The sequence below is a fragment of the Rissa tridactyla genome, chromosome 7 (genome assembly GCF_028500815.1).
Source record: "Rissa tridactyla isolate bRisTri1 chromosome 7, bRisTri1.patW.cur.20221130, whole genome shotgun sequence".
NCBI classification, from domain to species: Eukaryota; Metazoa; Chordata; class Aves; order Charadriiformes; family Laridae; genus Rissa; species Rissa tridactyla.
In genome coordinates, this window is record NC_071472.1 from 6,146,313 (window position 1) to 6,168,565 (window position 22,253).

Consider the following 22,253-nt stretch of genomic DNA (forward strand, 5'->3'; position numbering starts at 1 on the left):
TTTTTACTTAAGGAAATAGACGCCTGGATTTCTGAAACTTGGACGTATCGATAAATAGTAAATTAACACTCGTAGCATCCTTTTAACACATTTTTGGTGCTGCTGTCTCGTTTTTGCAGGTGCTGTAAATGTAGAAGAATTAAGTGTTTTGTCTGTGGGTGATGTGAGTCAGTTTGCACTTTCAAAACATCTTATTTGGCGACAACGTTCCTTCTCACGTTTCTCCTCTCTACTTATGTATTTTAGGTAATTGTCAAATCTGGACCAGGTACCTTTCTCAGCCTGGCTGTATATGACGATTATATCTTCTGGTCAGACGGAGTGAGGAGAGCTATTCTGCGTTCCAGTAAATATACAGGAGGAGATACAAAAGTTCTTCGTTCTGATATCCCGCATCAGCCAATGGGCATTATTGCTGTTGCCAATGATACTAACAGTTGTAAGTTACACAGCAAGATACGCTATTTTGGTAATTCCAATATCATTCATTTCAAGAATTTTACTTAGTCTTAACCAAGTTAAAATATTTCACGGTGTTTCATAAATTCTTTTTGTTGTAGGAACGGTTAATAAAAGATGGGATAAAACCTCTTCCCCAAGTAAACAAATGTTATCGAATGACCACTTTCTACTATGGACATTGTGCTCATTTGACAGCAGTTAAATCATTTCCTGTCAAATATCAGCAGTTTTGAATGTTGTGGGTTTTTAAATTTATTATATTCAAGGTAACTCCATTTGTTTATCTTTAGTATGCTAGCATCTGAGGCACGCTGACATTTTCATCTGGCTGATAAAACTTGAATCAATTGCCCATGAATCTGAGATATGGTGATCTTTGCTCTCTCAAAGACATTGGCCATTGAAGCAAATTTAATAAAGCAGAGTTCATCTTTTATCATTTGTTTTTCAGGTGAGTTATCTCCTTGTGCACAAATGAATGGAGGTTGTCATGATTTATGCCTTCTGACTCCTGACGGACGAGTGAACTGTTCGTGTAGAGGGGACAGAATACTGATAGATGATAACAGATGTGTGAGTAAGTAATACTAGCTGACATAATGCTTTTCTATGCTGTGATGCAGTTGGCTCTCATAAGAAAAGACAGTTGGCCCAAGCCATTAATTTTATTGCTTCCATATACTGTAAAAATTGATCTGGCAATTCAGCACATACCAGGCTTTCAACTCTTTTACGTCTTGTAAGGCTTTTGGGGGGTTAAAAAGCATTAATACTTATACTCTCCTTAAATTTCAGTTTGGGTAATTGTGTTGTACTGAAAATTTCATATTTGCAATTTGGTTTTTTTTGTGCACAAATATTTTCATTTCATGGCCTTAGACATATAAAAATAATTGTAACTTATTAACCAGCAGTTGTATTTAATCATGTAGAATTGGCGTTTTAGTAATTGGGGAATGTACCACTTCAAGTTAGCAGACTCCTTGGATGCTGGTTTTGTTGGAGAACATTCTGTACTGCACTGTTCTAAGTTCTCTTCTCACGTCTTCCCACACTTCCTCTGAACCAGTATGTCTCAGCACGTGATAAAGAAAATATAACTACTTCTTCATTGTTCAGAAGTGGTTTAGAATATATGGTCGTCCATTGCTGCTTCTTTAGATCACACTATCCCCGCACATGTTTATGTTTATGATGTTTATGAACATGGAAGTATGTGCTGGTAATTTGGAAGGGTGCGATGTATATACATACCCTGCAGTCTTCTGCTTTTCTAATCATTTGGAGAAAGTCCCTGTCACTTTGTAAATGCTATGCCTTAGCCCGAGTGGAAACTGGAAGGCTTTGGGCTGTTTCCTCAGGGATGATTCATAATGTGGAACATGACTTGGTGCTTCTCCCCTCAACAAGTGTAGCTGGCTCGATTTGGAATGGAAAGAAAGCTGGGGGGAAAGCATGCACTTCCTTACGTCTTTGTTAATGTCACTGTATTACAGCTCTTCTGTCACAGTTAGAGACCCCTTCTAAATTCCGGTGGTTTATTGGACCTTTACCTCTGTGGGGCAGAAATCCCACCTCTTAGACCAAGCTCTCCACTTCCATATCTGTCTGCCAAGCGTGCCAGTTCTGCTGCTTCGGTTTCATAGCTTTGACCCACCTGCTTTCTCTAAACCATTTTTGTTTTCAATCGTAACAGTAGAGAGACACTATAACATTCAAGAAAAAATATATTTAGTTTTTGTATATGATTTAGCAAGACTTACCATTCTGCTAGAAGCTTGGACGGTTTACCTGCTTCAGACTCTTCTGTGGTAGCCTGTTGCTCCTCAAGAGCCTAATAAGGCATCTCCAGGAAAGCAGGGCTCCATCACACATAACGGTGACCTGGGAAGACAAACACCATAACTCCAAATGTCTGCCCACCATCCTCCTCCCCGGCTCTATACATGCAGCATGACATCACACGGCATGGAACATTCCTTTGGTCAGTTGGGGTCAGCTGTCCTGGCTGTGTCCTTCCCAGTTTCTTTTGCACCCCCAGCCTACTCGCTGGTGGGGGGTGTGAGGGGCAGAAAAGGCCTTGACTCTATGTGAGCACTGCTCAGCAATAACAGAAACATCCCTGTGTTATCGACATTGTTTTCTGCACAAACCCAAAGCATAGACCCATACTAGCTGCTACGAAGAAAATTAACTCTATCCCAGCCAAAACCAGCACAATCATAAACATTTCAGCTTCCTAGATTAGTTAGAATCAGAGAAAATACAAAGAAGAGCTGGAATTGTCAATGTCTGGAGCAGTAAGGAGACAAATCTTTCACTGATCCTCATTTTACCTTCATTAAATATAATAGACAATATTAATTTCATGTAATGATTTAAACTTGCTGCATGAATGCAATAAAAGTCCTGGTTTGTTTGGCGGTGGGAGAGAAAGATGGCTTCTGACATCTCAAAGAGGTTGAAAAAACACAACCAAGGTGAAAAATGTAACTGCTATTGTGGTAGTGAGATTCCATCATTTATTTTATAATGTCATATGGCATTTATATTTTCCAAAATCATTAAAACTTAAAATTGCTGTTAGGTAAAACTATGTTTAAGTCCTCATCTAGGCCATGGTGTAAGATTCCATCTTCTAAGGTATTGTAGAAAGTTTGCAGGAAATATTGGTCTGAGTTATTAGTTTAAAAAAAAAAAAAGACTTAAGACATTAAATGTTGGGGTTGACAAACACAGGAAGGATGGAAACAACGTGGACTTTATAGTTTAGCTGGGAGATCAATAGTTTTCTTTCTTCGTATCGCAGTTGAAAGGGATACTCAATAAAATTGAAAGTTAGCAATTCCAACTGAGAAAAGGAATTAATTGTCCTTTCAAAGTGTAATTAGACTGTATAACTTACTGCCAGTCAAGATTCTTGAGCCAAAGCTTCAGTAAAATTCAGAGGGATTGGATGATTATATGGGTAATAAGACTACCCGGACTACTTATTTCTAATCAAAGAAACAGTTTTGAAAGGGATTAAAAGTCTTTGTTTCTGAAAGTTGGGGCTTGAAGGAATCTCCGCAAGGGTTTCCAGACTTTAACTGAGGGCAGATTATACTACGCATACATTTTGATTCCCCCCCCCATCTTTCTCTAAAGATTGCAGTCTAAGATGCTGAACTAGATGAACTACAAGTGTAACTGAGAATGACTTTTCCTAAGATCTAAGTTCTTGCTATGCTAAAAAATGGGGGGAAAAGAGAGAAAAAATAATTCCTGCAATAAACTTGATTAAAATTTAAAGGACTGTGTAAATCATATTCAAGATCAGATCCCACCTTTTGCGGAATATATATTTTCACATTTATATTTTTCTTCATGTTTGAATACAATCAAGAAATATTTTCAATTTGTATTGGCTTTACTTTTGCATATAGTGGACATTGGTTCTCCTGAATTTATCCTGAACTAATTCTAATGGAAATAAGAAAAAAGCATAATAATTAGGTATCTTTTCCCTATTCTTTCTCTTGAGTTGTCCTATATATTTCTCCTTTCTCTCTGATTTGATATTTTGTTTAGAAACATACACATGAAGCCAGCGTATGTACTATCATGAAGTTCATGACCAAATTTTTCTGTGTAAATTTTGTGATACTTTCTAACTGAACTAATAAAAAAATCTATATGCAAGAGAAATTAGGAGTAAAAAATTTAAATGTACATCTTGGTCTCTTCTAAAATAACAGATAAAACATCCACTCTGAGAAGGTGAGAACACAAAAAATTTACATGTCTTCCAGTGATTTTTTTTTTGTGAATAAAAATAAGTAGAAACAGCAGGTTTTCTTCATCGGGTGTTAGGCTGTATCTTCAATACTGGACGTGGTTCATTGATGCTGGGACCTGTGTACGCACTGAGCAGCTGCACAGTGCCACAAAACAGAGTTGAGAGTTCAAATTAACTGCTAAGTAAGTGGTAAGTGTTGTGTTGAAGGGATTTTTTTAAAAATCTATTAAGGAACAGTTGCATACAATCTGGGGCCGTGGAGAGGCACGTAGAGGGTAGAGGACACCCGAGCACAGCAGTTACAAAGTCACCATCTCATCAGAATCACTGCCTTTAAGCTGCTTCACTACGTGTTCCTTCAAGGATATTCGGCTGTGTATTTTTCTTTTACAGGCTCCCTTACCTTGGTCGGGAACTCCAACATAACATTGCTGAAAATCTTTTGGCTATTTAGATATCTGTCTTCAGTCCTGCATAATATCAACAAATGTACAGAGAAGTATAGCGCTCTTACAGGCCACCGCTCTCTAGAAGCTCTTAAATTCTGATGCCATGGTGGGATTTTTTTGTACTTAGGTTTTCAAAAACTCTGTAGGAAATATTTTAAATGCAGCCAACGTTTTTCTCATTTTCACTGAGTGTTGAAGGTATTAAAAATTACATGTTAATATGTTTTATTTTTAGCTAAAAATTCTACTTGCAACATTTATTCTGAGTTTGAATGTGGAAATGGTGAATGCATTGATTATCAGCTGACTTGTGATGGCATTGCCCACTGTAAGGACAAGTCTGATGAGAAGCTTTTCTACTGTGGTAAGCATTTCCAGACGTTTCACCTTCACATTCCTATCTTGGTTATACACGCTTACATTGGTTCCTCAGAGACTTTTCTACTTGTTCATACCAACTGCTCACCAAGACGCACAGCAAGAAAATGCCAACTTACACATTAAAAAAACCTTGACGTTATATGGATAGAATGACTTATTTCCTTACAAACTTCATGTATTAGCTGACTGATATTTTTAAAAAGCATCTTAAATATTCTCATATTTCTATCTCTGAAACAAAAATACAAAACCCCACAGCTAGCTACTTTTTCAAAGATGAAAAATTGGTTATTTTCAGCTTTAATTTAGCAATTTTGATTTAGTTTTCCATATTTAATAAGATTCTCTCTGATTGTGAATAGAAAACACCAAAATAGCAGTATTATAAAATGCAAAAATGGCTGTGTAATAGAAATCTTTCCACCCGGTTTTCTGTTTGTTTATAATATCATTATTCTTCACACCAATCGGTCTCCATCTTGCAACAAGTTAGACCCAAGGGTGTCTACTCTTTATTTTCACATTTTTCCCAAAAGATTCTATCTTTCTCTTTCTTTTTGACCTGATAATCACTAACTGCATCACTTCCAGGTTTTTGGTGTCCAACTGAGTTTGCCTGCTGCAGTATCTAAAATGCTAGTGTTCAAATAATTTTCCTAAGTCACTGAGTCGCCTTAGAGAACTCACGTATCCTGCGTATTAAGTGAAATCTCCTTCTTGCCTGTGTGCCTGTAACTCTTGGCTTTTCCTTTTTTCTGGATATTCATATCGCAGCCTTGGTATCTCTTCTGTTTCGCATATGAACAATTTCGTGTTGTTTCAAACCCACCTATTATGTTTATACCTGCCAGCTCGATAGTTTTATGAAACTGTCTACTTTAATTCCGGGAGTTCGCTTCTGCCATTTTAATAGAATCACGGACTATCTCAAATTGGAAGGGACCCATAAGGATCATGGAGTCCAACTACAAGGTTGATGCTGAAAAAAAAAGAAATGGAATAGCACTCTCCTTTTTTATTCCTTAAAGAAATTAACATCAACCCTCTGAGTATAGCAACTGATACTTCATAATGTTTTTTTCTTGTTTCATCTTCAATTTATGCCCCATTAGCTTTCAAACTTCTATGTGATAATTGCTTTGATCGTGTCATGTAAAACTAATAACAACATTCCGTCAGATAATACATGTAGACAACTAAGGAGGTTTGTTTGTTTGAATCTGAAAAAACCCACGTCAGAAAAGGAAATAAGAATATGGAATATACAAAATACTTCTAGTTACCAGGGGGGAAAAGCCCTTGAATTACAAGTGACAGCTTTAAATCACTGAAAAGTAAATTGCTTATGTCTGTGAATTCCTTCTTGGGTTTCCTTACTAAGTACGTCTACATATTTGTGTTTATGTGTGTATCTTGCTTAGACATAAGAGGTAATTTAAAAAAGCAAAAAACCACCACCAAAAAACCCCAGTCAGCTGTGTTCTTATATGGATTAAACCTGTTTGTCTCTACTATTAATTTTAGTCATTTATTTCATTCACAGTTCATGTGAGAAAGATTAAGATTGCACGTAGTTTCTTTTACTTGGTTAGGAGAGGAGAGTAGGATGAAGGAATATAGAGAAAGCGATCTGGGAATAAATAAGAAAGTTGTAGCTGGTGAGGAATCTCAAAATACTCTTTCTTGTTATTGCAGAGAAGTTATCTGATATGTCAGTATAGGTTTGAGGTTTACTGAGCTGCTAAAACTATTTTAGACTTTATTCTACAGTACTGAAAAACCATAATTGCAAGATCCAACAATTTGCCTTTCCGTGGATTCGCCACATAATTTTATGAAGGTTATATTAATTTGTAGCGTGACAGTGTACATTTTGCCTGATTTAAATCAACTGCACTGAACTTTTGGCTACACATTGGAAAAAGCAGGAAGAACTGCGGTTCTGTCATGTACTAGGTCTTATACAGTCTGTTGTTTTCTGAATCTGATGAAGTACAGGATGCTGGACTCATTATTATTGATCAACTAATCCAATGAACATCATTTATTATTGTGGCATGACTTCTACAGTGGTTAGGACTTTAATAAATAATTCCTTGATTTTCAAACATATCAACGTATGTAAAATTCGTACATTCTTCAATCGTGTACCTACTTGAGCAAAACACTTGTAGAATTTGTATTCACAAATTCAGAAATTTTTCCAATAATATTTTTTTTTATTTTACTCTCCATTTATTCCTGACTTGGTTTAAGGCAAATTTGGTATGTTTCGTCCTCTTTGATAGAATTACTGATGCTATATGCAAAAATTGTCATATGCCTGACAAAAGTGTGTCTAAATAAGTGCATTTAAAGCACATGGGCCTTTTATACTGAGATAATGCAAATTGGGGTTTAGGCTTTCCTTTTTCTTTTTTGTCATTATTTCGTTCTTTCTCATTGTGCTTTCATTTATTATTCTCTATGTGTTTATCAGTCCCAAGTTCTTCTACTGGAGAATAAATGAACAATTTCTGAAGATTTTCCTGTAGCTTCAAACGCATTTTCATTTCCAGTGTTTTTCTGGAATGTTTGTCTTGTTTTAATAAAAGTGTCTAAATGAAATTATATGCTTGTACTTCCCAGAAAACAGAGGCTGTCGGAAGGGTTTCAAGCCATGTTCTAATCGTCGCTGTGTTTCAAGTAACAAAGTATGTGATGGTGCAAATGACTGTGGTGATAACTCTGATGAATCTGACTGTAAAGGTAAATGCCAGTTACTTCCAAGGTGACTTCAGAATATTGCTCCGTAAATACTTAGTATCTAAATAGAAGTAGCTAGAAAAATGCATATAGCTTTGTTGGAATCACAGGTGCTGGGGTTTGTTCCGTTAGAATTCAAAAGCCAGCAGGTGCACCCCTATGTTGGGATTGCTATGAAGACCAGTTTTGGTTTGCACCTGCAGTCCTCTGGAAGGAGAGTGCTTTTGGCTATGGAAAACTCCAAAAACACACTTTCTGCTTCTTCTGTGAAGTAATGAGAATCTCTACTACAGATGGAAGGGTTAAAAGATGGGTGATTTCTTCTCTGCATCTGCTGCACCGTTTCTTCTTTGAAGCAGCTAGTGTTCTATTTCCTTGCTTCTCAGATGCATGGCAATGTTTGTGTCCTTTGCAAAACTTACCAGAATTGTTCTCCTTTTTATATCAGAATTGTTTTTCTTTTTATGTCTTAAAACATGAATATTTATATCTGTGCATCAGCCAGTGAATAAAGTCTAGCTAGTAGACAAAACAAATACTTCCTTACAATTCAGAAAGACCGGAGGGGAAATTATTCCACAATATATAGCTAAAACCTATGTAGCTGTAGTAACTAGCATTTTTTTGAAAGCATTGCATGGATTTTAATCATTTAGCTGAATATGAGTAGAGAAAAAAGCATACAGGCAAAAAACCCAACCTGCTGTTGCGTGAAAGAAATATGAGAGATTCAAAGATGGTCCCAAAACTGTTTCCTCCTTCCTCACATGGTGATTATCTCAAATTGAGTTGAATTATCTAGACACACACTTTGGTCTCAAAAAATAATATTTTTTTCAAGTTGATTAGATCTTATGTTTCTACTGAATTTTTAACTATGGAAGGTACAGTGTGTTCTGAATACCTCATCCTAAAAAGGTAGAGGGTTTAAACACAATACATATAATATGCATCCGAAGAGTCTGTTTAGTACACAAATTTACATCTTTTATAACCATATGTTACAGATTCAACGTGTGCCTCAACAGAATTCCATTGTGCAGATGGGATTTGCATTGGAAAATCAGCACAGTGCAACCAGATCATTGATTGTGCAGATGCTTCCGATGAAAAGAATTGCAGTAAGTTTGTGTTTGTGCTTCTTTGTAGCATCTGTTCTGTGATTATTCCTTGTTATACAGCAGTTAATTCATACTCATTACTAGTTGGATACCAGCAGCTGCATGGTCTGTGCAGACTCAAGCTAAACCTGAAAACCAAACTCTAAGGCTCTCAATCTGTATGAGGTGTCCTGTAGTCTTTTACTGTTTTATTTATTTATTTATTTATTATTTACTGTCTCTTTCCAGATAATACAAACTGCGCTTATTTCTATAAACTTGGAATAAAATCTTCAGGATTTATTAGCTGTAATTCAACTTCCCTTTGTATACTGCCAGAATGGATATGTGATGGATCTAATGACTGTGGAGATTATACAGATGAACTAAAATGCCCAGGTAACTGTGAAAAAGAAAAAAAGAAAAAAATATTACGATTCTCAAAAAGTGTATTCTAGTATTTTTTGGTCTTTTTTCTAATTGTGTTGTAAAATATTTATTCAGGCAATACTATTTATTATATTATATTATTATTTTATTTATGGAGATAAATATAACACTGAATGCAGGTTTTTTCACCGCTCTTTATTTTGTATTTCATTAGATTACTCAAATTATTACAAATTACTAACGCATTTCTCTGAAGAAAACTGTAATGTCTGACTTTCTATTTCCTCAAGGTTGTGTCTGTCATCAATCATTTTTATTTAAGTAAAACATCAGTCATTAAAATGTCAAGCGCATCAAGCTTCAGCACAATCACTCGGGAACTTTTATTAGCTACTACTTTAGTGGATGGTATTCCTTTTCTTGTTTACTTTTTTAATGTTCTCTTTTATTTTGTTGAGGTACTTTGAGTAGGCTGACAGGGTAGAATCCAGGGTTATTGCTTGTGTGATTGTTCTACTCTTCAGCCAGTACAAAGAGATCACGGTACACCTGAGTCCCAGCCCCAGTGCTGGGATTTCAGGCTTCCAGAAAAGGGAGAGGTATTTACAGATGGAGATTGTGTTGCTTTTCTGGGGTTCCCCTGTCTATTTCTGCTCTCCTATGGGAAACACATTACAGCCTCATGACATGTAGAAAAAAAAAATAAATAAAAAAATCACAAACTTAGTGTCTTGGAAAATGAATCATATGAAAAACTTATTAAAATAGAGATGGACAAAGAACCAATAACAAGAACAACTGAGGCAAATATCTTACGTGGAAGAAACAAGAAGCAAACTTATTTGGCTTTTAAAGTTGTTTTTTTTGACTTCTTACCTGAGAGTTTTTCATGAGAAGGCACAATATTAACACATTGGAAATACACATTTTCAAGATACATGTGTGTATAAATTTGAAGGAAAGCCTCTACTTTCATGAGAGTTTATGATGCAATTTTTATCAGAATGACGGGAGGAAGTGTTAACGAATTTCAGAAGAGAACATAAAGTTTTTAAAGTTTAAACAGTTTTGCCTTCTGAGGCTATCTAGTAGCACTGAAGGGAGAGATCCCTGGTGCAGGGGTATTGTGCTTTTATGCAAGACTCTTCTGCAGTCTCAAGAAGTGCTCATTATCTCATAATCACGGTTTTAGCATCTGCTTTCTGTTACTGCATAAGTTATTTGGGTTATCCTAAATTCTGAAGTGTTGTACAAAATCAAACTCTTAATGTTGAATAAGTATAAATATTTAGCTGTATTATAAATAAATACCTATTTTCTGATTTTGGGGGGGTTGTAGGATTTTTTTTAGGGTTTATGCAATCCTTAACCCCAACCATTAAGACATTTAGTACCATATCTAATGTTAACCAATGAAATATTCACAATATTAAATTCTTACCTATGAAGGGTGGCATTTATGTGTTCGCTCCTTTATTACTCAGAACCTCTCATTTAAGTTTGAGAATATTAAGTACAATATGTAAACATGCCTATAAATAAAGAAGCGATAAACTGTATTTAGAATGAGAATACTTTAATGAACACAGGTTTATTGACACATATTTGTAGGGTTAGGCCCATCCTATGAAATTCTGATCAAAGTGAGAACAGTGCACTAGTGAAGAAACTCTGGGGATAACAAGTCTGTATCTGCTTTCCTGCACCTCAGGCTTTTATGCAAAAATCTATAGAATTAAAAATTAGTGGTATTTTTTGCTCATAGTATTCCTGTTATTGCTATCATCTTCTAGAACTTCATTCACTCTCAATTTCTAGTCTACGTGTATTCCAGTTTATAGCTGGTCTTATGCTGAGAAGGACCTTGTCGTCCTTCAGTAATCATGTCCTTACTCTTTACTTGCAATGGCAAATAAACCAAGGCATTTTAGAATTCCCGCTTTCAAGACAGGGATATCTGTCTGTGTCATCTTAGTCATCTCAACCTCTAGAATATTCTCTTGAATATACCGGAGCGCCATCCAGTATCTCAGATGAAGTCATACATGTGTCTTGCATCGGTGAAAATGCATTTTAATTTTTTTATGTTTGTTTTCATAATTGAATGGCTCTAGATTGTAATTATCTTCCTGTGACCAATACCTCTCACTTTCTTCTAAGAATTATTATTTAGCAAAAATAAATATTTACTAATTAATAAATTTGATTAATTAGTCAAAATAAAACTTTTAATTTTATGTTGTTAAATACCATCCTGTTTTCTACTAGCCTAGTAATTAACATCATCTGATTATTCCCATTTAATATTGTGTTTTTCTGTGTGATAAGACCATTATGTGACCAAAAGGTTCTGTTAGAAGTCTCATACAGTTTGTGCCAGCGTTATCGATGGAAGTATCACCAGGCTCCAGAAGGAACCTAGAACGTCAGCACTAACAACAGTCAACCTGACATTAAGAACTTTCATCCTCCCTATAAGCCAGATGCCTATTCGATTATAGTTTTCATACTAATTTCCATATTTTCCAGTTTATCTAATAATTCTTTAGAATTTGCTGTATATAAAGCTTCGCTGAGCTCAAAACAGATTTACTGTATTTCCTTTTTTTATATGGGGACTTTTCATACCAAAGGAGATTCTGAGGGCAGTATGCTATAGCTTCAGTAAAGTAATGTTGCATAAGTAAACTAATGTTGCATTTTATTCCATAGTCCATTTATTTGTATTACTTTATTCTGCCTTTCAAATGTGTGCCAAAAAGTTCCATCATTTTAATGTGTGACTAATTGCCTGGATCATTCCTCCCTTTACTTGGAAGGAATGCTATTCCAATTCAACCTACATGTGATTTCCTTCGCCATTTCATTCAAAACTGACCAACTTCGGCACATTAAGTTTTTGAGAGTTGTTTGTATTATGAATATGATAATTCCCATTAACAGTCTTTGTTCAGTGTCATTGTTCTTACAGAAAATTAAGGCAAAATATTCATTTTGGGATGGCTATACATAGACACTCTTTAATATCTACCCAGTCATCAGAGACATCCCACTTCTTTCTTTCTTCTTTTTTTCTATTCATACAGTTGAAGCCATAAAAATGATGACTTTAACTTTCTTTTTAAGAGAGAGAGGAGGGGGGGAAACCAAAACCAGGGTGAATAGCCCCGGTACATTTAAGAAGTAATAGAAACCTTGGTAGAGAGCTTCAGTGATCTCCAGCGCTCACCACTAGTTTATATTCCCTGGGTTTTCCCAGGCAAAGACCTTGCTTGAGATTTGGAAAATAACCCGTGCCACTCACTAGATTAATATTTGCGCTTATGTCATGTGTTTTCTAAGCGTTCATAAAAGTCAAATTATAAATTACTTTCATGCTCTACAAAGAAAAAAGGCGAGGAAGAAGAACTTTTTCATTTGTGACAAAGTCTAATTTTTTGACCCCAGCACCAGTGGTGTAGCCAGTCAATGCGTGATTTAGGATTGTGGTTTGTCTCAGTGAATAAGACAAAAAGACTGCCACATTCAGGTTATCTTGTCGATAGTGGCAGGTAGATCAGAAGGGCAATTTCTTCAGCAGGTGTAAAAAAAACAAGCAAAGTTGACCTACCTGAGCTCAAAACCTGCAAACTGAACTACTTTTCTCTATAGGTCCTTTTAATTTAGTTTGAAGCTGTGGTCTGATTCTTCTCTAAGCAAGTGAAGTATTTCAGCTCCCTAAACTGCTTAGCTATCACTATTTTCTAATTTGTATGAACACAATTAAATAATATAAATAGTATTTTTTTGCCTTTTTAGACATAAACACTTTGCTGTCCATCAGTGTTCAGAAATTTAGCAGAAATGTATTAGGCTCCTAATCATACTAGTAGAGACCATTTTACATTACATTCTTTATTTTATCACAGTTCAAAACAAACCCACATGTGAAGAAAATTATTTTGGTTGTCCTAGTGGAAGATGTATTCTGACCACCTGGCTTTGTGATGGGCAGAAAGACTGTGAGGATGGAGTAGATGAATTGCACTGTGGTGAGCGTTTTATCTTATTTGTATTTCTGTAATGACTAATGCACTTTAAAAACAGAAAGAAGCGTGCATTTATCTCACAGATTGAATATAGAGCTATATGAAAAGGTTTTTAATGCTACATTTCCAGATTCAACTCTCTAATACTTCACGCTGCCAATATTTTAAGCTGTCTCATCTTTTTTTTTTTTTTTTCTTCTCCTAAAGATACATCTATATACAGACTTTTCTATTGCTTTAACATTTAACGATTTCACTAAGTCTTCATGATTCCTCGTTAGGAATTAGGTTCTTATCAATATCACAGAATCACAGAATCTTCATGGTTGGAAAGGACCCTTAAGATCATCGAGTCCAACCAAACAACCTACAATCTCTGCCCTTCAGAGCATGCCCTGAAGTGCCACATCTAGACGTTTCTCAAACACCTCTAGGGATGGTGACTCAACCACCTCCCTGGGCAGGCTGTTCCAGTGCCTGACCACTCTTTCAGTAAAGTAATTCTTCCTGATATCTAATCTAAACCTCCCCTACCGCAACTTCAGACCATTTCCTCTGCTCCTGTCATTATTCACTTGGGAGAAGAGGCCAACACCCACCTCTCTCCAACCTCCTTTCAGGGAGTTGTAGAGGGCAATGAGGTCTCCCCTCAGCCTCCTCTTCTCCAAGCTAAACGTGCCCACCTCCCTCAGCCTCTCCTCATATGACCCGGTCTTCTGACCCCAACAGGAAGTAACCAAAACAGACCTTTTTGACATAAAAATAGACATTACTTTGCATCAGAGGCCATACAGGTATAATTATTTAAAGCAACAACAGAAGTGATGTGAACAAAATACAGCATAAACTGTGAACCAGGTTAAGAGTCCATTCCGTCTCAGATCTTTTCGCTTCTTAACTCTAGCTAGTTGAGGAGCCATGCAGGTTGGTTTTGCTCATAGTGAGAGCTGGTCTTTTAACTTAAATTTGTATGGATTAACTGAACGGATTATTTCTATAATTAAATTGTAGCAGAACAGCAAAAGGCAGCACCGAGTTTTCCTATTCCCTATTTAAATAAAACCTGAGATCTGTTTTGGGGGTTTTTTTGGTTTTTTTTTGCTTTACCACTTAACATGACTGAAAGTTATACATTACTCCCTTCATGACCCAGTTTCCATTAACATGCCTCCATGTTTGGTTTGCAGTTTACATTATATTTATACATCTTACAACTTCAAATTTGGAACTGCTGTGCACCATGAGAATCAGAAGGTTTTGTGTTGACCACATTTATCAAGTGCGACTCAGTTTTTACATTTCCAGGTTTTGTTACACATACGTACTTATAAGAAATATTTTAATACCTATTAGCTGTTATTTGTGGATTTATTGCTCTTACCCACTTTGAGGTGTTGTTACAATGCTACTTTTAAATTCAGACTGTATTACCCAAAATTCTTTTTGTTGATAATATAATGTTGTCATCAGTTAAAACAAAATGAATTTTATTCTTAAAGAAGTCTGGGAAAAGTGAATGATTTGAAGTTTTCAGGCGTAATAGTAGCACTTATTTAGAAGAGTTGTGCAGACTGATTTTTGAAATGCAGAAGCGAGCCATCAATTTCAATGTGTACGAATCAAATAAACAGCGTTTTTTCTTGTGAGAGAAAATAACGTGAAGTCTTTTAAAGATGCAATTAAATACTGCACTACCAACAGGAAGGCAGTGTTGGAAAATTTGGACCGTGCCATCTCTCCCCTATTACCAAAATAAAGCGGTTCGCTATAGTTATAACATCCACGTGAAATACAGAAACCAGATGTATGTTTTGAAAGTGTTTGTCCTCATCTCACTGGCAAACCGTTTAAAGATATTAGAATGTGTTTTGAATGTTTTGCTATTTATTTATGTATGTATTAAAATAAATAAATGGCTAAATGCAAACTCTTAGACAACCCGGTAACATCCTGAATGCCAAGATTAGGATTACACTGTATTTGAGTGTTTTAATACACAAAAAAATAGGGAGGACAGAAGGGAGCAGTGTGGAGGTTCCTAAACTGTGCTAGAAAACACAGGGAGCACAGTGCTGTTGTGAACCTAACAAATGCAGTGATTGGTATTATTCCTAGATTCATCTTGTTCATGGAACCAATTTGCTTGCTCTGCCAACAAATGCATCTCTAAGCAATGGACCTGTGATGGTGAGGATGACTGTGGAGATGGTTTAGATGAGAGTGACGCTATTTGTGGTAAGTAGAATGATTTTAGTTCTGTGTTGTGTCAGATCATACATACCGAAAGAGACCAAGCGATCCAAGAAGGTGGTGGAAAGGGAACAAGTACAGCATCTCCAAAGAGCATAAGCTTCAAGGAGAGGGTGTTAAGGGATATCTTCCCCCAGGCCCTCCAACCCATAGCTAGATACCCTTTTCATGGGGACTCTGTGATTTGTGTGTAGTCTGTCAGCAAAGATAGAAATGGCACACCAGCATGGGCAAGAGGAGAACCAAACTTTATCCAGTTCCCATCTTTGAGGTAGAACCCCTGTATCATCGCTATGGGAGTTCTACATTTCAGTGGCAGGTGCTTGAAGGTTCAAAAGTTGGTTTTGTTCCTCCAGCTTTTTCTCCTATTCCCTTTAAATTTTTGTATATACAGTCATAAGCATTATTGCGTATTAGTCCTCTCAAATTCCCAAACTCTTCAAATTGCATAAGAAATTGAAAATTTTACTTTCATTCTGGGGCTCAGTTGACTGGAAGTGTAAATTCTTTTTAAAAGAAAATCCCATTGTGTCAAGTCATACTGTCACAATGTCATGATACTTTGTGCATTGTTCCCATCCTTATCTGTGCTGTATTTTAAGACTTTCTTTTTATAATTTCAACTTCTAACTTAAATAAGAATAAAAGAGATCAAGATGACTTCAGATTTTTCAGTCTTTAAAAATCAATATTTATTTAACATCAAGTTTAACTTCAGAAGTATCAAAAAATGGCAAATGAGTATAAGGAAACAAATGTTGTCCCTGTTGTATAACTAGTACAAAAAAAATCAAATTTTTGAATTTGTTTTAGTATTTTATTAATTTCCAATGAAAATTAGTAGAAAATACATGGTCTCCTTTTTAGTGAAATATATTTAACTTAAATAAGAGAATACATGGGTTGCACAAAAGTTTAGTTCCACACAGTGTAAAATTAATCCTAGGATAGAATATTCTTATCTGGAGAAATCCCAGTTAAAAAAAAAAAAATCAGTCAAAGAAACAATAGGTTGAGATAGAACTGTCAGATATTTTCTTACTCCCACTACTGTTGTTCTTGGTACACGTTGTTCTCTTCTACATGGGGCTGATTCATGCAAGGTTTGAATGCCTTTAGTCTCCTGGTGTAGGGTACAGTCATGCGAGGATCATACGAGGATGAGTTCTGTCAGTCCAAACAAGACCATAAAATTGGTTTGAAAAGTTAATTCTCTTGGATAGTTCTCACGAAGTAAGGTAAATTAAATTTCCTTGCAGAAAATTGTGACTTGAATAACTGGGAAGAATGAAATAAATAGTAGATTGTCAAAATTTTATTGTAAAATACAGTCTTAGCCAGTGTGTTTATCGTACTGTGCAGAACAAAATCTTCTTTTGGTTTTATTTTAAGATAAACCCCCCTTAGTTATTACCCATTACCTTAAAAAAAATAATAAATCAGTTAAAACGTGTTCAAGATGCACAATTAATGTTTTTTTAGGTTCAGTGACCTGTGCAGCAGATACGTTCAGTTGCTTGGGCTCCCATGCCTGTGTTCCCCAGCACTGGCTTTGTGACGGAGAGAGAGATTGTCCCAATGGAAGTGATGAACTGTCCACAGCAGGCTGTGGTATGTTTGCATGTTAAATATGTATGGTGTTACTTTTCTTGGTGCTTTTGTCTTTACAATAGCCAGATGTTGTTTGTGTCTGCGATATCGTACCCTTATACTGTCAAGATTGTTCATAAAGATTGATGGACCACGTGTAAGTGTACGTACCAGGATCCTTCCATGTTTTAATCAGCCTAACATCTTCAGGTTTTGTTAATATATACTGAGGCACACCAGCTGGAGATCAGTCTGTGTGTCGTGTCATCGACATTATACAGCATGTTTACTCGTGAAAATTAGCACATTCGTGACCATGCAGTTTTTTTCCTCATCCTGAAGAAACTGCTGCTGCATGTCAGGGAGGTTGTGCACCAAAAAGGGTGATATATTTCTGTCTCCAATTTATGCTGTCTAATTGTTCAGATCTTGACATCTGTTCCCTATGACCTGGTACTTACAGTCTTCTGAGATACGTTTCTATTAAAAGTGTCAGGAGTTCAGTCGCAGTTTCACCAGGGGTTTTCTTTTATTAATGTATATAAAAATGGTATAGGTTAAAAATATTGAAATATGTTCTCTCCACTGAATGCATATTCTATCTCTTACCATTTTTAGGCTGAGTTATAATTTGAGTATTTATGGTTTTTAAAGAGCTTTTGTTCAGGAGCAGAGTAACATAGGAAGGATCTCTGCTTCCCAAATATTCTTTTCCTCAGGGGCAGACCTTAGGTTAGTTGTAGGCATCGTCAACTTCTGAAGCCTTTACGTCTTGGATTACATGAGATTTTAGCTATCTGTCTAGTGACGATTAGCTTTTTCTGCTGTTGAATTACGCAGTGCTTTTCGTATGACTCAGAAGTTATGGTTGTATCTGTTGAATCCACTCAGGCTAACTACTTCTCGTTTCATCTTTCTGTAAGCAAATGGTTGTATATCTTACTGTTCTCAATTCCATTTATTTTTATGTACTGTATTTTCCTTAGCTCCTAATAACACTTGTGACGAGAATGCTTTCATGTGCCGTAACAAAGTCTGCATTCCCAAACAGTTTGTATGTGACCATGATGACGACTGTGGAGATGGATCGGATGAATCTCTGGAATGTGGCAAGTATAACAAAAGTAGAGTAAACAGAAAAATTTCAGACTGTTAACTGTAAGGCCTTCTGTGAGGTCTGTTAATTTAAATCACTATTCTGATTTGTGGTTAGCTTTTAAAAATTGTTTTAATGTTAACTTGTAAATTAAGCGTTTCTGAATACAGCTTGGTATCAAATTGGAGCTGGAGCTACAATGACAAATTGTTTGCTATAGTTGTGACTTACAGTTGATTGCTAATAACATTTAACAGAATTTAAAAATGTATAGTCTATAAACTCTTGTTCATTATGTATGTGTCTTTTATATATCTTTGTCTCTGTACGCGTTTTTTTTTCTATCAAATAATGAACCATCTCTGCCATGATTATCGCTGCAGTCAAAGGGTATCAACTAAAGCCAGACGTGAATGTTTAATTTTCACCATTCATAGGCATTTAGGGGTTCTTACATTACGTGAATGTCTGTAGGGTGCATCTAGGCCATACTCAGAAACATCCACCTATCTAAATGGTATTTATAGAAAATACAGAGCAGACATTCTGTCCAAAAAGGCAAGTTGTTCATGATCATGCCTGATTTTGTGCAGTTAAAATCTATATTGCTTATTTACTCTATGAAATGCTCTCAAGGGATGAGAACCCCAGCAGAAGACAGCTAGCTCTGTATTTTAGACATTTGCATTGTATGCACCACCTAAAGAGTGTATGTGCGTAAATGGTGCGATTAGACATCCAAAGACTGTAAGAAAAAGAATGTTTGGTATTTGCATTTAGTAAAATTTTTCATGTAAAGTTTGAGTCAAACGTGTAATGCAACATTGTAGGAAAATAATATAATGCAGCAAATAAGTACTTATTAGTTTGCTGGTTATGTAAAGAACAGGTTTCATCAGCATCACTTAGAACTGTATATGACATGGAAAAAATCTGTTCCTGTGATGAACTGGGCTGTCACCCAATTGTCCCTTTTCTCTCTGTGCTCACTGGAAGTAGGCTGGTACTTAAGAGGGAACAGCCATTCCTGCCACATCGACATTAAATGGGTGAGATCAGGAGAGCACCTTTGAAGCGAATCTCCCACTGCTCACATGGAGTAGTGTCGAAGCAAGTGAACTGATCGGGGAAAAAAAACCCACAAAAACCCTTCTAAAGCTGAGCCAGTTGATACACCTCGGGTAGTAGTGGCGTGAAGTCCACAAGACAAGAGCAGAGGAGAGCTAGTGTGAAATAAAATCCTGAAATTCATCTAGTGTGGCTATTGGGTTCTCCTTACCAGCTGTTTTGTTCTGCTGCTCCTCCCTTACTGCATCGTGCCACTCACGAATGTAGACTTCCAGATCCTTGAAGAATGAAGGGAACAAACACGCCTTGCCTTGCAAATTCCATTTGCTTTTCGCTTGTGTAAACTACACGGTGTTTTGAAAGGAGCAGTTTGCAACAATGAGCTCTTGTAGGGAAAAACTGCTTAGGTTGTGTAGTTTAAACCAAATCAGGATTGAAGCAGGTTATTGATTTATTAATGACAGACAACTCATTGGAAATCAGTGAACTGTGCATTCAATATCCATAGCAGCAATGCAATGGGTAACTCACACCTGCAAAGTGTTGATATATCTACTGCATTTTTAAACACCAGTTTATAACACAGAGAGCAGAGCTACGTGCACCTTCTGCCCTCGCCCAGGACACGGGGTTCCAAGCACATGTTGCCCGCTAATCCTTAAAATACTGACAAATAAATAGTGATGGTTTGACAGACGTTTGGAAAAGACAGAAGGAAGAAATAGCAAGAGAAGCAGAGGATGTACAAACTCCTGATCTAATTGTAGTATGGACCTGCTTTCAGGCACTAGATCTATTGAATTTCTACTCAGTAAACTGAAATCTACAGCAACATTTGTTACATGTTGCACTGCTCCAATGCAATTTTTTATTAGCTGGTAATCAAATACACACCTTAGTATGTGACTAGTATGGTAAAAACAGTATAGTGTAATTTTAAGAAAGGGTTGCATTCTTTTACAAGAAGGGGAACTACTTGTAGAGAGTAGGAACCAATTCCAAAACAGACTTTTCAAGGTGTTGTTAGGCTGTAACCACCTAATTCACCAAGATTTTAAACATGTGATTTCTGATGTGACTGCAAACTCGATATCCTCTGTCAGATTCTAGAACTAGACCTTTGCATCTTGAATATATAAAAAAAATAATTAAAAAAAACCCCTAAAAGCTGAATTAAGGAAATCCATTTAAAAATCTAGATTTATTTTTTTTTCCCATCTGTATCAATGAAAGGTATATTTTTTTGTTGTGTTTTTTTTTTTCCTAGAGCATTATCTAGATATGAGAATGGGTCTGGTGATTGGAGCAACCAGTATTTCCTTGTTTACTTCTGTGTCAGAGTTTGCATCTGAACAGATTTTAAAAGTTCACAATCGTTCTAATCCTTGAAAATTTCTTTGATGGAAGTTTTGATAGTAGAATCCTGTCTTTCAAATGGAATTTTAATAATTAATTACTTGTAAAGAAAAAAAATAGCATGAGAACAAAATGCATTCTCTCTAAATTTCATCTCTTGCTGCTGTCAGAGACAGAATACTGAGCTAGGTGAGCCACTGTCTCATCCTGCATGTATTTCTTATGGTCTTGAAAATCTAGAAAAAGTTTTAGGGAGTCCATTCAAAACCAAGAAATTTCATCAAGAAGGTGAGATACTTGGCTTGTGTGGCTAATCAAAAGACCAATACAGGAATAGGAAGCATTTTCTGGTTTCAGTTTCCAGTTTCATTATGCCCTGCCATCCAGAGCAGAGGCAGCATTAAGCAGAAACCCTCGTTTGACACATTTGTAATGACCTTTCTGATCATGACGTACTTGTGAAATGCTGCAGACCGGAGGTAAAGCTGGTGGCCTGTCACATCTTGCACGCCAAGGTGTCTCACACAACCAAAAAGCTTCACCCTTTTTCTCTATCAAACCACCCTGTCTTCTTTCAAGCATGATCTATGTAAAGAAGAGAAAAAAAACGCCTTCAGGAGACCACAGAATTATTTGAATTCCAAGTAATGTTTGTAACTGATGAAATAACATATTGCATGTTGAAAACAGTACATTAACACATTTCTAAATGATGACTAAAGATATACAAGAGGTTTAAAACTCTTGATGTAGATGGATATCTCATACCAGACGGTCAAATGTTATGTTTCCATCTGCTATCGGAAAAAAAGCTATACGAGGTAGCAGGAAATAGAGCAATTAGAAAAAAAAGGACAAGTATTAACTTTTTACTTCTAGAGAGTAGAAAGTTATCAGTGCTCATTCCAGATGTTTACAGATTCAGGAGTTAAACCAAGGCTTTAGTAGTTACTACAATTTGGTTATATTTTTGAGCTTAAAATCTGCATTTTTTTTTCAAAAGTAAAGTGTGTTGAACATAATTCAATATAATTTATATTTTTAATCAGAATGAGTGTTGCTACGTAATTCTTGCTTTATAGTCATATTTTTTTCCTTGAGTTTTAAACTAAACCAAGGCTTGCTTTCAAGGCGCTTTTAAAGGACTACGTATTATTTGAGGCAGAATTTATACACATGGAATACAGGAAAAGTTACACTTCTCTGTCCCAAACAGGACATTTGATTTCTCTCTTTGTTGGTATACACTCCTGTATAAGCATATAATGCTTTGCATCTCTTTACGGAACAAGAGACACTTTTACTTACATTGCCTTGTATATGCAAAATTGTATGTCAAAAATATGAGCAAAGTATGGAGTCGTTGATTGCTGTATTTCTAGGGTATCGTCACTGTCGCCCTGGAGAGTTCACTTGTGCTGATGGAAGATGCCTGTTAAATTCCCAGTGGCAATGTGACGGTGATTTTGACTGCCCAGACCATTCTGATGAAGCACCTATAAACATAAAATGCAAAAGTTCAGGTTTGTATTTAATTTTTTGAATAACACGCGTGACCTT

General features: G+C 36.1%; 1 protein-coding gene across 1 annotated transcript in view; it reads left to right on the forward strand.

Moving 5' to 3' along the window:
- LRP1B (LDL receptor related protein 1B) overlaps positions 1-22,253 on the forward strand; it is a 749,025-nt gene that overhangs the window by 596,129 nt on the left and 130,643 nt on the right. The window contains exons 44-54 of the mRNA XM_054208041.1: positions 247-439; positions 914-1,039; positions 4,925-5,053; positions 7,699-7,818; positions 8,823-8,936; positions 9,165-9,314; positions 13,214-13,336; positions 15,449-15,568; positions 17,066-17,194; positions 18,160-18,282; positions 22,076-22,216. Coding sequence (XP_054064016.1) covers positions 247-439; positions 914-1,039; positions 4,925-5,053; positions 7,699-7,818; positions 8,823-8,936; positions 9,165-9,314; positions 13,214-13,336; positions 15,449-15,568; positions 17,066-17,194; positions 18,160-18,282; positions 22,076-22,216 — 1,468 coding nt within the window. The remainder of the gene's footprint in view (positions 1-246; positions 440-913; positions 1,040-4,924; positions 5,054-7,698; positions 7,819-8,822; positions 8,937-9,164; positions 9,315-13,213; positions 13,337-15,448; positions 15,569-17,065; positions 17,195-18,159; positions 18,283-22,075; positions 22,217-22,253) is intronic.